Source organism: Pavona decussata, unplaced genomic scaffold (assembly GCF_977016875.1).
Source record: "Pavona decussata unplaced genomic scaffold, jaPavDecu1.1 SCAFFOLD_195, whole genome shotgun sequence".
Lineage (NCBI taxonomy): Eukaryota > Metazoa > Cnidaria > Anthozoa > Scleractinia > Agariciidae > Pavona > Pavona decussata.
This window is the reverse complement of record NW_028145604.1, coordinates 2609821-2622772: the sequence shown is the minus strand read 5'-3', so window position 1 is coordinate 2622772 and position 12952 is coordinate 2609821. Positions and strand designations below refer to the sequence as shown.

At 38.6% G+C, this 12952-nt stretch overlaps 1 protein-coding gene across 1 annotated transcript; it reads right to left on the bottom strand.

The window, feature by feature from the left end:
* Positions 1 to 9357: 9357 nt before the first annotated feature.
* LOC146461752 (dickkopf-related protein 2-like) lies at positions 9358 to 11696 on the bottom strand. The gene is made up of 3 exons (XM_085086636.1): positions 10704 to 11696; positions 10189 to 10562; positions 9358 to 9901 (listed from the first exon to the last, which is right to left on the bottom strand). Exons 1-3 carry the CDS (start codon positions 10860 to 10862, stop codon positions 9853 to 9855), a joined length of 582 nt encoding a protein of 193 aa, XP_084942762.1. The 5' UTR covers positions 10863 to 11696; the 3' UTR covers positions 9358 to 9852.
* Positions 11697 to 12952: the final 1256 nt, after the last annotated feature.

Genomic DNA, 12952 nt, shown 5'->3' with positions numbered 1-12952 from the left:
TGAATTGGTCATCACAAATTGAGCCTTGCATAGACCACTTCGTGTTTTTTCAAAGCCAAATATTTTTATTTAGTTGCTGTCAAGAAGTTGTTGTTGCTGTTCTTGCTCTTAACAGCGTTATTGTTGTGTCCCAGAGTATCAATCATACTCGGCGCTATGGGAACGTCCTTAAGCTCTTCATCCAAGATTAGAAGTTGTTCCACAGGCTTACCCAACTCGAAGTCCTTTACTGTTTAGTCCCTTTAGCGTCCAACTTTTGAAACGGTTATGAGGGTCCAACGTAGGTTTGGCGGGATGCGAGATGAGGCTAAAAATCGATGTGGGATACGAGAAATTTTAAAGGCGGGATGCGGGATGAAAACAGAACGGCGAGACCGGGATATGCTTCGTTTCGTAGGCGGGATACGGGATAGGACGGGTATATGCGAGATCATAAGTTAGACCAAGTTAGCTCAAGTAACGAGTCACACGACCTCCGAAAGACATTGAAAAGTATTTAGTTGCTTCATAAATGGCCTGGAAAAACCGCACGTCAAAAGGCGTAAATAGGCCGATTCCAATCACATGATTTTGACGATTTCCCAATCTTACATAGTTTGTTTGCTCGGGCTAACACTTGACACGAGTTAATAATAGCCGGCCTCGACCAGGAAAAAGGTCTCAAAGGTCGTCAAAGCACAATGGCGACACCGTTTACATCGACAACATTGCTAACCTCTGAGTCCTCTGAGACCTCTTCTGAAACTATAAACTGCGTTGCAAATGATCTATTATGAAAAGAGCAGAAGTAGAGGCAAGCATGTTAAAATGGGGTTGACAGACCTGCGCGACTCCCACTGTGTCCGTTGTGTTGATAAAAGCTTTTTCACTGAGTTTTGCCTTAACAAGCATATGTTTAAGCGATTTTCCTTTTGTATAAGGGATTCTTCTTTTTAGATCAAAATGTGATGCAACCGCTCTGCTTAATGGTTGTCTTGATTTTGAGGGGGAATTCTCAAATATACTGAATGGAGGGTTTCTTACTGATCACTCTGAACCGTAACGATTAGGTTTTGATATGCCTGTATGCTAGCTCTGTGGCATTTGTTAAGGCTTATCGGCTTGGATTGACTTCAAGATTTCAGGTAGCGCTAAATAAATGTTATCTGTGAAGATACAGGATCTGTGGATTTCTTAAACCGTGAATTAATGCTTATGCTATTGTACCTCGCTGCAAGAAGATTGCAGATAAGTTTGTTTATCACGGATATGAGTGTCTAACAGATTCTCGTCTTTACAAAGCTGATCATTGCTGTCTCTCGCTTTCGAGAGCTATAGCTTCGTTGTAGCGCTGTATTTTAGCTCTCTGAGTTGCTTCTTACCTGAAAAACAGCTATTGTGTTCTTAGAGCTGACATGTTCGCCATTATTTTGTGGCTTAGCTCGCATCCGCAGCAGATATTTAAAGCTAAGACAGACAACTGTCTTGTGAGTCTCTAGGTAGCCTCCCACGCAGTCGTTTTTAGGGGACTCATATTTCCTCCTCAGGAGGTAATACGAGTCCCCTAAAAACGACTGCGTGGGAGGCTAGTCTCTAGGATGCTAGTGAAGTTTATTCTGGCCAATGTCTAATGTTGTTTCTCATGCAAGACTGCAGTTTCGCTTGGAATCTCGTCAGTTGCTGTGTATCTCATTGACACGTGCAACGCTCAAATGGTTTAGCCGCATTTATATCGCTAAGTGGATCAAAAATGCGCCCCTGTTTTGCTATTGGTCCAGAGCTTCGGACCAATGAGGTTAGAGCACTGCAAAGCTCGATCCCCCGAGATCGGTTGTTTCTTTTGAAGGCTTTCTCGTCAGTACCAATACTGCATCAAAGCGCCCCAACATTTTTAAAATACAAACATGGGTCGGACTTAGAAGACTAACAACAAAGTTAGGATTCTCCAGAACCTCCTCAACCTGCCGGTCAAGTGAATTGACGTAAGTGTGTATCTTTTCAACATTAAAATTAAATATTATTTAGTAACCCAGGCAAAATATGTCCAGAAAAAGAATGACCACTTACTTCAATCCTCAGTAAGCGGAATTTTTGCGTTTGCGTCTCAGTATAAACACACCGAGGAACAACCCGTTAAGTGATCGAAATATGCAGTGAGTAAGTCTTTGCCTTAATCCATAATCAGAGAACATTATCAATACTGTAAAAGCTATAAATTGTCTATCAGTTTAAATTTAGCGGTGAGCTAGAGCAACGTGGGTTTGGAAAGGCGGGATCGGGATGAAAATTTTCATGGTGGTGGGATGGCGGGATGGAATGAATAATTGCGGCAGGATGCGGGATTGAAAAAGCCTATGTTGGGTCCTCGGTTATGTTCGGCCCTATTTTATTTTCTTTGGCAAGTACTTTCACCCTTTCGTTCTTTTCAATCTACTCCTGTAAAAAGACTTGAGTTTTCTTCAAGTTCTGAAATTATGGCCCTATCCACACTAATGCATTTTCGTTTGAAAATGTGTACTTTTGTATGCATTTTCACTCATCATCCACACTAAAACACCTAAAAACGTCGATGAAAAAGGAGATTTTCGAAAACGGTTTCAAAACTGTAAATTTTTTCCGAAACGCATCGTTTTAGAAACGCTTCTAGTGTGGACAAGTCAAAATGGAGACTTGTAACGTAACCCATTGGTTTCAGCCCAAATCGTGGAAATCGGAGCATGTATCTAAGATGGCGCATATTCTAACGCATGCGCAATCCCAGGTCCCAATCGTTTTCAAGCGTTTTAGCGTGAATACATGAAAGCGATACGAAAACGCTACTGTGCCGGGATGAAAATAGTTTGGTCTGTTTTCACAGGAATGAAAACGGACACTTTTGAGAGTGTGGATTGGGACAATGTTTTGTGTGGCTGTGTAAACTCGAATAAACTGTTATTATCAATGCTGCATGCATCCAAGAGCCCTAAATGCAGAGTTACGAGACTCAGGACAGAAATTGATCAGTCTGTGTTGAGATTCTTTGCCAGTATTTTTCAGGTCTAGCAGCCCAACAGTGACTATATACTAGTAATTGTCTGCAGTGAAGTGAAGTAGGTACAGCGTCATGGCACACAATAATTAAGATAGTTTTTTCGGACCCTTGTCACTGTAAGTTCATACCCAGCAGAGGCGCTTTGAATTCCAATTTATAGCCAAAAGTTTCGGTTTCGGAGATATCGGAAACTTTCCCTGTCAAATGGAAAGGATTTTTTTCCCAGTCGTTCCAAACTTGCAATCTCTTTGGTTGATGCAAAAACGTACGTGACGACGCAACAAGTCAACAAAATGGAAATGAAATTTTGTGTAAATGGAACGGTAATTTCCGCAACTAGCTTTTGAAAGACGAAAATCATTTTACATTAGAATGTTATTAGATCTTTTGGTTTTTAAAATAAGGCGATTGAACATCTTAGATTAACAACAGAGATGTGTTTGGGCTTTAAATTAAGACGCAACGTTATCTTACCTGGGCACCTTGTGATTAAGATGTTTTAAGGCTGAAAAAGCTTAAGTTATTATAAGACGATATGTATCTAAAATTAAGACGGAAACTGATTCCTTGCCCCAACCTCATACTAAGATGTGACCATGTTAGTATCATTTTGCCATTAACCAGTACCATTTTAAGATGACTTCTACTCATAAATTAAGGAAAATTACCTTCTTTCTTTGGCACCAGCCTCTAAGATGAAAAAACGTCTTAGGGACGGTGCCTACTAATACCGAAGTATTTTTGCGCGATTTATGACTATGCGGTAAAAGCAGATTTAAGCAAGGGCTATTGCAAAAACCAAACGCGCAATAAAATACAAATCAATGTATGACGTTTTTTCCATGATGAAGCTTTATTATCTCTGAAAAATGCATGGTTACCCCCAATTTTCGTTTTGAATACCAAAGAGGTTTTCGCTCATTACACTCAACTGTAACCTCAGCTGTTCAAAGAGCAGATAATTTTATCCACTGGATAGGTTGCTATCCGGCTGATGAAATGTGTGCAAGATTTTCACGATAGCCCTATAATTTGTGGATAGAGTAGAAGCATATGTCAAATTTAAGTATGGGATTGTGTGGAAAACTTGCCTAAAGCGTTAGTTGAAGTACATTTGCTCCGCTGGATAGTGACTTATCCAGTGGATAAAGTTATCCACTCGTTGAACAACTGGCGCCTGCAAGCTACGGATGATTGGGCCTTTAATATTGATCGTGGTAATGTTAATACTGTGCGGGTTTTCCTCGATTTTAAAAAGGCATTCGACACCGTTGACCATGATATCCTAGTATCTAAAATGAACCTTTATGGAATACAACGAACAGCTCTTGATTGGTCGCAAGGAACAATCCGCTTGGCCCCCTTTTATTTCTTATATTAATGACTTGCCAAGCAGCCTAACTTCGTGCCAACCTAGGGTGTATGCTGATGACACTCACATCACTTATGTTGGCGTTGATGTGAATTCAATACAGTTTAATCTGAATCACGATTTAGATAACCTAAGCAAATGAAGCAGTGTTCAAATGAAGCAATTTGAACACTGCTAAAACTGAATTCATGCTAATTGGTTCCAGACAAAAACTGAGTACTTTGTCGAACCCACTTGAGCTCTCGATTGATAATGTTCCGATAGAACACGTTTTCTCTGTCAAATCGCTTGGAATATTTATTGAAGAAAATCTACGGTGGCAAACACACATTGATAAATTATCTAAAAAGGTCGCTTCCGGAATAGGAGCAATAAAAAGTATTGGACCTTTTGTCCCTCTACCTACTCTTCATTATATATACAACGCATGCACTAATTCAATCTCATTTCGATTATTGCAATCTTGTCTGGGGTAATTGTGGTAAAACATTATTTGACAGGCTACAGAAGCTTCAGAACCGTGCTGCTCGCGTTTTAACCTTTTCTAGCTATGATTCTGACGCTAACCGTTTAATTAGACAATGCAACTCGATTGGAAAGACTTGAGCACTCAATTTCAAATACAGAAAGCCTTAATGGTATACAAGTCTTTAAATGGTCTTGTTCCTGAATATTTATCATCTAAATTTGTTAAACGAAATGAAACACGTTACTCCCTGAGGGACTCTGTTAACAAACTATTTGTCCCGTTTCCGCGAACTAATTTCATGAAAAACAGCTTTAGTTATAGTGGAGCAGTTCTCTGGAACAGCCTGCCCTGTGATGTGAGAGAAGCTAAATCTCTAAGTCAATTAAACAGATTAGTTAATGTTCATTTTTAATGTTAGAGTACTAGTATACACGGCATTCATGAAAAACAGGTTTTAGTTAGATTAGTTGTAGTTAGGTTTTGAATTTTGTTTAGGATAGCTAGGTTATTTCAAATTTTTATACTCTTGATGGATTTTACCGTGTTTAAATAAAGATTTATTCTATTCTATTCTATTCTATTCTATTCTATTCTATTCTATTCTATTCTATTCTATTCTATTCTATTCTAAGTTTTGCTTTCTCGGCATAGTTTTAAACCGTGCAAAAATATCCCTGTATTAATAGGCACCACCCATAGGAAACCCGAGTATCTCGAGATGTGCAAAACATATGCACAGTAACAAAAGTAGGGACCGTCCTTAACTAAGATTTTAGTTTTGGAGTGGTTGGAATCGACAAAGTGGAGTACCTCCAAAGGTCATCGGTTCATAACTGGTTGAACCGAAAACTTTGGCTAAATAGAAAACACCCCTCATCAGCACACCCACACCCACAGCCACTGGCCCAGGTATGGCTCTACTCACACGCACCTCTGAAGGTGTCTCAGACACTAGTGAGGCATGTGCGGCTGCCACTTTTCCCGCGCTTGCACAAGCAATATACAAAGCGCGGGAAATGTGGTAGCCGCGCGCTCTGTATGCCTCACGCTTGTTAAAAGTTTTGAAAACTTTCAAACATGACTGAAGACAACATATCTAGCAAGACAGCAAGACCACAAAAAGACTTGGAATTTCTCATTAAGAATTCTATATCTCTTTGTTGCTTTCTTCAGGTTCAAGGTATGGTATGGTACGTTTTATTTTTAATTCTCACTTTAAGGCATCCTACGAGACCCAGGGCACAAAGTGGGGACGAGGCGGAAAAATTTTTCCCGCTGCCCCTGGGTCTCCGAGAGTGACTTTATGAAAATTTTTTTTTAAGCTTATCCTACCCAAACATTTCACTTCCTTTCAGAAACAAACGCGACAACTGAACAAACATAAGCTTAACTTAAGCTTACAAAAAAGAAGATTATGTTCAGATTACTTGGTGACAAGCAATCATGACCTCTCAACCATAATAACATCTTGTTTTGTCGAAGATATTTAAGAATTCGCCCCCTCAAATTCAATTTTTCTAATAAAGCTTAAACGAAACGTTTCTGAGCGTCCATTTTGGGCATACACCGTGAAACTTATCAGCAATATTGGTGACTTGACCATTGACTGAATAAATAAATTAAGTTACATCAGTAACTCTGTTCTTCTCTGTTCCCTAACCCTAACCTTACCTAAAACAACTTCAATACTTCCCCCAAACAAATCTGACAAAACCTCTTAATTTCGTTTTTGTCAAATATTGACGAAAAAGACACCACTATTGCAGCAAAGACCTATTTTAAGAGACAAGTTGGCACTCGGCAAACAGTTACAAATTTGTTCGGTCGATGAGTTTCCTAAGAAGCACCGGAGATTTGCGTTCCTTTTACGACTCGAGCTTCCCAAAGAATACGAACTCTGAACTGTTTACAAAATTCCGTTTCAACAACGGGAACCTTGGCATTTTTATTTTACGTCGCTTAAACGCCGAAAAATCGAATCCAAAATACACCCACGAAAAAGTCTGTTCCTAAGTTTCCCTCGGCCTGGTACTACTTAAGATTATCGATCGTCGATCAAGAGACCGGCCAAATAACAGGGTTAAATATTTTGCTATCTTAAAAAAAAAGGGATTTTCGTTATCTCAGCAGCTTCAGAATTAACCTCGTGGCCAAGCCTATATATCGCACAAAAACAGGCTAATGGACAGAATACCTTAATCGCCTCAAAGGAAATTCGGATTTAGTTGTAAAGAAAACATAACGTAAAGCCCGGATACAACAGCTGGTGAATTCGGGGAATAAGATAAAAATTGACAGATTCCGTTCCCTACCAACTTCCTACAACTTAAATGTTCAGCTTAAGCAACCGAACAGATCAAACTGTATTAGCTTACAGAAATTTGCCTTTCAAAGGTTACAAAACTATCTGGCAACACAAGGAGACAACAGTTTAGGGATTTTGCGTAAATGTCAGTTCTGTTCATTGGTTCAGTGTCCCTGAAATCAGCGGGCTATGAAACTCTCTGAGTGTGCCGATGCTAAGATCCTTTACGGTGGACTGAATTGAAAGAAAGAGAAAAAGAGAAAGAGAGAATTTCAACTTGTAAATGATTTCTAAATCCTTTTGAAAACTATCAATATAACAATTTTATTTTAGTAATTAATTTTGTTTTATTTCATGTCATTTCAATTTTTTGGGCCACAATGCTGAAAGTGAAACTAATATTAAATCAGTAATTGTATACGCTTGGAAAAGACATTATTATTATTATTATTATTATTATTATTGTTATTATTATTATTATTATTATTATTGAATGTAATGATTATTTAAATTATTATTATTGTTATTATTCAGAACGTGATCACATGAGTTTTTATTACAAACGAGAATAGCTTTTTGTAAGTTTATGACTTTTGTTTTTTCCTTTACTTGTAAATAGCTTGGAATATGTTAAAAAAGATTATTATTATTATTATTATTATTATTATTATTATTATTATTATTGCTATTTCAGCTATTCCACCTAGAATAAAAGTTACTATACTGAGCAGTACATTCACGCGGCGCTATTGATTTCTTTTCTCTTTTTCCTTCTTTTCCCCAATATTCTGAAAAATGATACTTGGTATTTTTTCAGCTTTTACTACTAAAAGAATTAAACTAATGATCACGCCTAAAGCGTTAGTCATCGTTCACGCGAGACCTTTAACCTCGACTGTTCTTCACTGGCGAGAGAACGTGCTAGCTAGCTGACTCCTCAGACAACGTTAAAATGAAATAAATTTAGTGACAGAGTGTATAATACCGTCTTGTTTTTTCTGTCGACATTTATAGTTTCTCCACTGGGAAGAATTTTCATTTCAATTGGTCCCCAGAAATGTGCTTGACATAGGGTAGCGGGTATTACATTTTTTATGGCATTAGAATGTGAGTGTCTAGCCTGCATGGTGAATTTAATCGTGGAAACGTGACTTGGCCACGACATGATGAAAGGATTGTTTTTCTTTAAAAGAAACACAAGATGAACTCTTATAAGTAGACTACTTGGCGACTCAATTTTGTCCCCTTGTAAACAGCACGTACGCGTGCATTTTGTTCGTGGGAGAAACAGTTGTCAACTTTTCAACTGTCAGATTTAGAAACTTGAAAACAATCTGATCAAATTAAAGACTTACATTTCCCAAGCGGGTTAATTCCAAACACAGTTCGGAAGTATTTATTTGAAAATCACTCGTGACGACATTGGACGAGAAACACGATACACCTTCATACTTTCAACGTTTAGTAAGCGCTTTTTAATAATACAATTTTTCATTAAAAACCATGCAAATTGTCCAGTTTTCTCAAAGCTTGACGAGCCAAAGAAATTCTGAATAAAGGAAAAAACAATACAATTTACACTAAAGTTTGGCACGGAAACAAACTGAGGTGATATTAACATCACACTTGAGAGTTAACCCTGTTTAAACTTTGCGTCAATCGAAGTACAGTCAGTATGTAAATTCTGGTTATCGCGCCAAGAGGGTAACAGCATAATGTTTTTGAAGTGATGATCATTGTCTAACTTTGTGCTTTCTTTAGCCTTCTATTGTTACTAGCTCTATAAGGGATGCATTAGCTACTCAACTCACACAGCCATATCTGCTGTTAAGGAATTTTCCATTGTTTGCGATGAATAACCTAATTAGTCATCACAGAGAACCTGGTGATCGTGGGGAGGGTCTAATCAGTAGTTTAGTAATCACTCTGTAAAAGCAGTTTGGGTTGGAACGAAAAGTATTTCAACCTAAAACAAAAACAGTTGTTTCGAAATTTCTTTTGCCTGTCTCTTGATTCCAGATAATTGCGTCACAGCTTAATGCTGTAATATTGACCCAAGGACTTACCAAGCAACTGTAAAATGCAAAACTTTTCTAGCTTTCAGTAGTTTGACGACGGTAAAAACTAGCACGCAGCCTAACTGCGCAGAGTAGCTGAACCGTGAAACTTTTTTTCTCACTTAACAAAACGACACGACGTGATTAATTTTCAAACTTTATATTCTTGAGAAAAATCTTGGCAAATTCACTTAACGCTTTACGTCCATTAAATCATAAATGTCTTGGTTTTGACACCTCAAAGCCATTGTACTAGTCAACAAAAGTTTCAACAATGTTTACACTGACTTTGCATATTGATGGCCTTCCACGCCACTGAAATATAACTATTTTCTCCGCTTTATCGTCCTTTTCAAGTGCAACTCACGTTACTTAAACGTTAACATGAAATCAGGAACGAAATGTTTGATAATTTATACTATCATTTAAATCTACTTTCTCTTGGAGTGTGGACTCTGTTATATACATAATTATATTTATCTAACACTTCAATAGTTTGGTTTATATTGCAGTGGGAATGCTTTTAGTGTGCATCGCTGTCGCACAAGTTCGGTCTTCGTTCCCAGTTCTTTAACTCGAGGTACACTTGGCATATTTCGCGGGAATTTGTCCTCCTCGACTCTTTACGCCCTCCTTTGGCTAAAGTTTTTGGCAAACTCTCTTTTTTCTGTCAAGCCGAGCAACCAGTCTGCAAATAAACAACAGACAAGCATATTAAATTGATTTCACAATTCATGAGAATTTAAAATCAATAACTTTTGCGGTTAGTAACGAAAAATCGCGAACGGAAATGAAGTTAGGCCAAAACAGCTTAAAGCACAAAGAGGAAAACAAAGGAATCATGAATGTGTGATTTTATCAGTTTAACGAAATTCTTGTACAGCTTTACTGCGTAGAACTTTGACAACAATGTCTGGGAATTGAGGTGCGAATGTCACGGAGCAAACACCATCGGGTCGGTACATATCCTCTTACCTTTTCCTGTGACGATGTTTAACTTTCTTGCAAGTTAAACCTGCGGCGCAAGGGCACTTCTGATTCAATGAGTATCCTAGGCCTCCTTCCGGTACAGAACAATCTTCGCCCTCTTGAAGTAACTGTCTGCATATTGGCTCCCCGTGAACTCTCACACAGCAAAGACCTGTGCCACATTTTCGGTCTTTCCTGCACCTCGCTCCTTTGGTTCCTCGAGGCATAGCTGTCCGACAAAATCCAAACATGCACTCCATCTCACCGCAGCACATGTTGTTCCGCCGACACGGCGAGTCTTTTGGCTTGCAAACATGACATAACCCGTTGTGTTTGTGACAGTAATTTCCTTGCCGGCAATGTCTGTCTTTTCTGCAGTGCTATAGGTAGAGGACATGAATATCTTAGAAATCCATTACACCCTGCATTGGTACTGGATAAATCTGATTGAGGCTATCTAGATTATGTGACATGCATGCTCAAACGATAGTGACCAATTTATGGACACTTATCCTACTTACTTGCACAGTTGAATTTCCTTTAGTCTTATTGTCTCTCGTGGTCTCTTTTCCCTCATCTGTATCAACAGGATTCACGCTGAGTATCCAGCTATAAACAACACTGTCAACCACTTCCACAGACACAAGGAGAAAAAACACCAACAGCAAGAATTTTTTCATGACGCTTTCTTCGCACACGCTGCGCTATGATATACACGAGCTAAGTAGATCGTCAACGACTTAACTCTGCATCTGCCAGTTCATATAAATGACATTTAACACGTGTCTTAACACGGATGCGTTAATAACTTGTCAATGACCGACCAATGGTGAACAAGCATTTCTCAATAGCTAGTGTGTAATGGATTCGAGGGGCGTGGAAGGGTAATTAACTAGGAGGAGAAGCTACGCCTCATCTGGTATTCTTTTATTGACTCTTCTAATTAATCTGCTGTTCGACTTTGACTGGCAGGCAGACTAAGCTCTAGCAATCGTTCTTCATTGTGTCCCAAGCTTTCCTATTAACAGCAATACAGAGATGCCCAAATGGTTGTTGCTAAACCACTACTCGATGACCTTAATCGTTCAAGACTTTGCAATTGGTGATACTCAGAACCACTTTGAAAAACTTAGTTAACAATTTGCTAGCCAATATCGAACACTAACCACACAAGTTTTCTTTTTTTTTTTTTTCGGCCAGTAGAATTACGCTTAGGAAGTGAATAGAGCAAAAAAATTATGATAAGAGAACTTCCACACACGCCAAAAAATGTTATGGGCGACAAACTGTCAATCTAGATTACATAGTAAATATTTTTATCGTCTAATTAACGCCTGGTGGTTAAACCAATTAGTATGCGATTTAAACACGATTACTGCAAACACTCCACTGAAGGACAAGAAAATTAGTAAAAGAAAGTCATATGCACAGCATAGAACTCGCTAGAAATAGATATTACTCAACAAGTACGGTTTTCGTGCAACAAGGAAGGCGAGATAGTTCCATTCGTGTGAGTTTTTAATTGATGGTACTCTTAAGTACTTGACAGACATGACATAAACACAAATTCTTTCCTTATGTAAACCTGTTTGCATGAAGCAACATGACTTACAAAACAGCTTCGACGGAGCTTACCGTTCTAAATAATGTGGTTACCGCAATTAGTTTGTTACTTTGGCATGACAAGCAGAGATTAGCAATAATTAAGGATATCGGGGAACCGCAATTTTTAAGCGTGCGTATATACGTTGGTTTGGCTTAGGATCAAGGATTCAACGTGATTTGAGTAAAACCGTTTAGGTGCGTAGATTTAAGATTAATGACTTTGTTATGTGTGTCAGTCATTGATATAGCGTGATGTCGCACGGTCCTGTTGTCATCACGTTTGTAAGCTAAGGTCTACCTGATAATTGAAAATATATTAGATCTCGCGATCGAAAATTAGACTTCGAGAAAATATGTCTGACCTATAGCTGATCAAACACATATTTTTCTAATTGAACGTAAATTTGGTAAATTCCATGTGTAAAAGAAATTTCGTGCAATTATTGTCTTACTTTACCATCACTGAGAAGAAGAGTAGATAGCCATAGTTTCGCCGCTTTGTTATTACATTTAATCTTTTTAGGAACAAAGCAGACCTCTTCAGAAATTCAAATTTCGTCTAGACTTGGGCACGGGTCTAAGTATTCATGTTGTTTCGAAATTTAATGAAATATAATTTGACTGATTTGTAAGTTGCCTATGTGCGTGAAAGTGAGCATGTTAAAGAACATATCAAGAGTTTCGTGCGCTGGAGATGTCTGCTATCTGGAATGCCAGACGTGGTCCAAAAACTCAAACCACCCCCACGTTATCACGTACCTTGGGAATGCTCAACATCGCAAGCGAAGTCCGTCCTCCTAAATCCCATTAGAATCACAGACGTTGAAAGACTACAGAGTCACAACAAGATATTGTTTTCAAAATTTATTGACCAGGTACTTGGCCTTTGGTGTCAAGGATGTGTCAAACGCCCACTCGTGGTTAACCAACCACAAATTCAACACGCCTGTTGCCTAGTCTACCGACTCATTCAACCGGAGGTACTGCAGTGCACAGCTTGTGCTATCATGAGCCTGAAAGGGAGACAGAGGAACTCTGGGATACGGGGAGTTTAATATAGCGATAGTTATGAGAAAGTTGTTACTTTGTAACAAAGAAATCAAATGAAGAATGCTCTGACCATTGACTGGCTGGGAGACATGTGGTGAGATAGGTCATTTTCTTA

Bases quoted from the DNA above. Each gene is read 5' to 3' on its own strand.
- LOC146461752 (XM_085086636.1), bottom strand. From the start codon at position 10,862: ATGAAAAAATTCTTGCTGTTGGTGTTTTTTCTCCTTGTGTCTGTGGAA. The intron at 10,563-10,703 runs GTAAGTAGGATA...CTCTACCTATAG, and splicing joins AAGGAAATTCAACTGTGCAA to CACTGCAGAAAAGACAGACA. The intron at 9,902-10,188 runs GTAAGAGGATAT...GTTTATTTGCAG, and splicing joins AAACATCGTCACAGGAAAAG to ACTGGTTGCTCGGCTTGACA.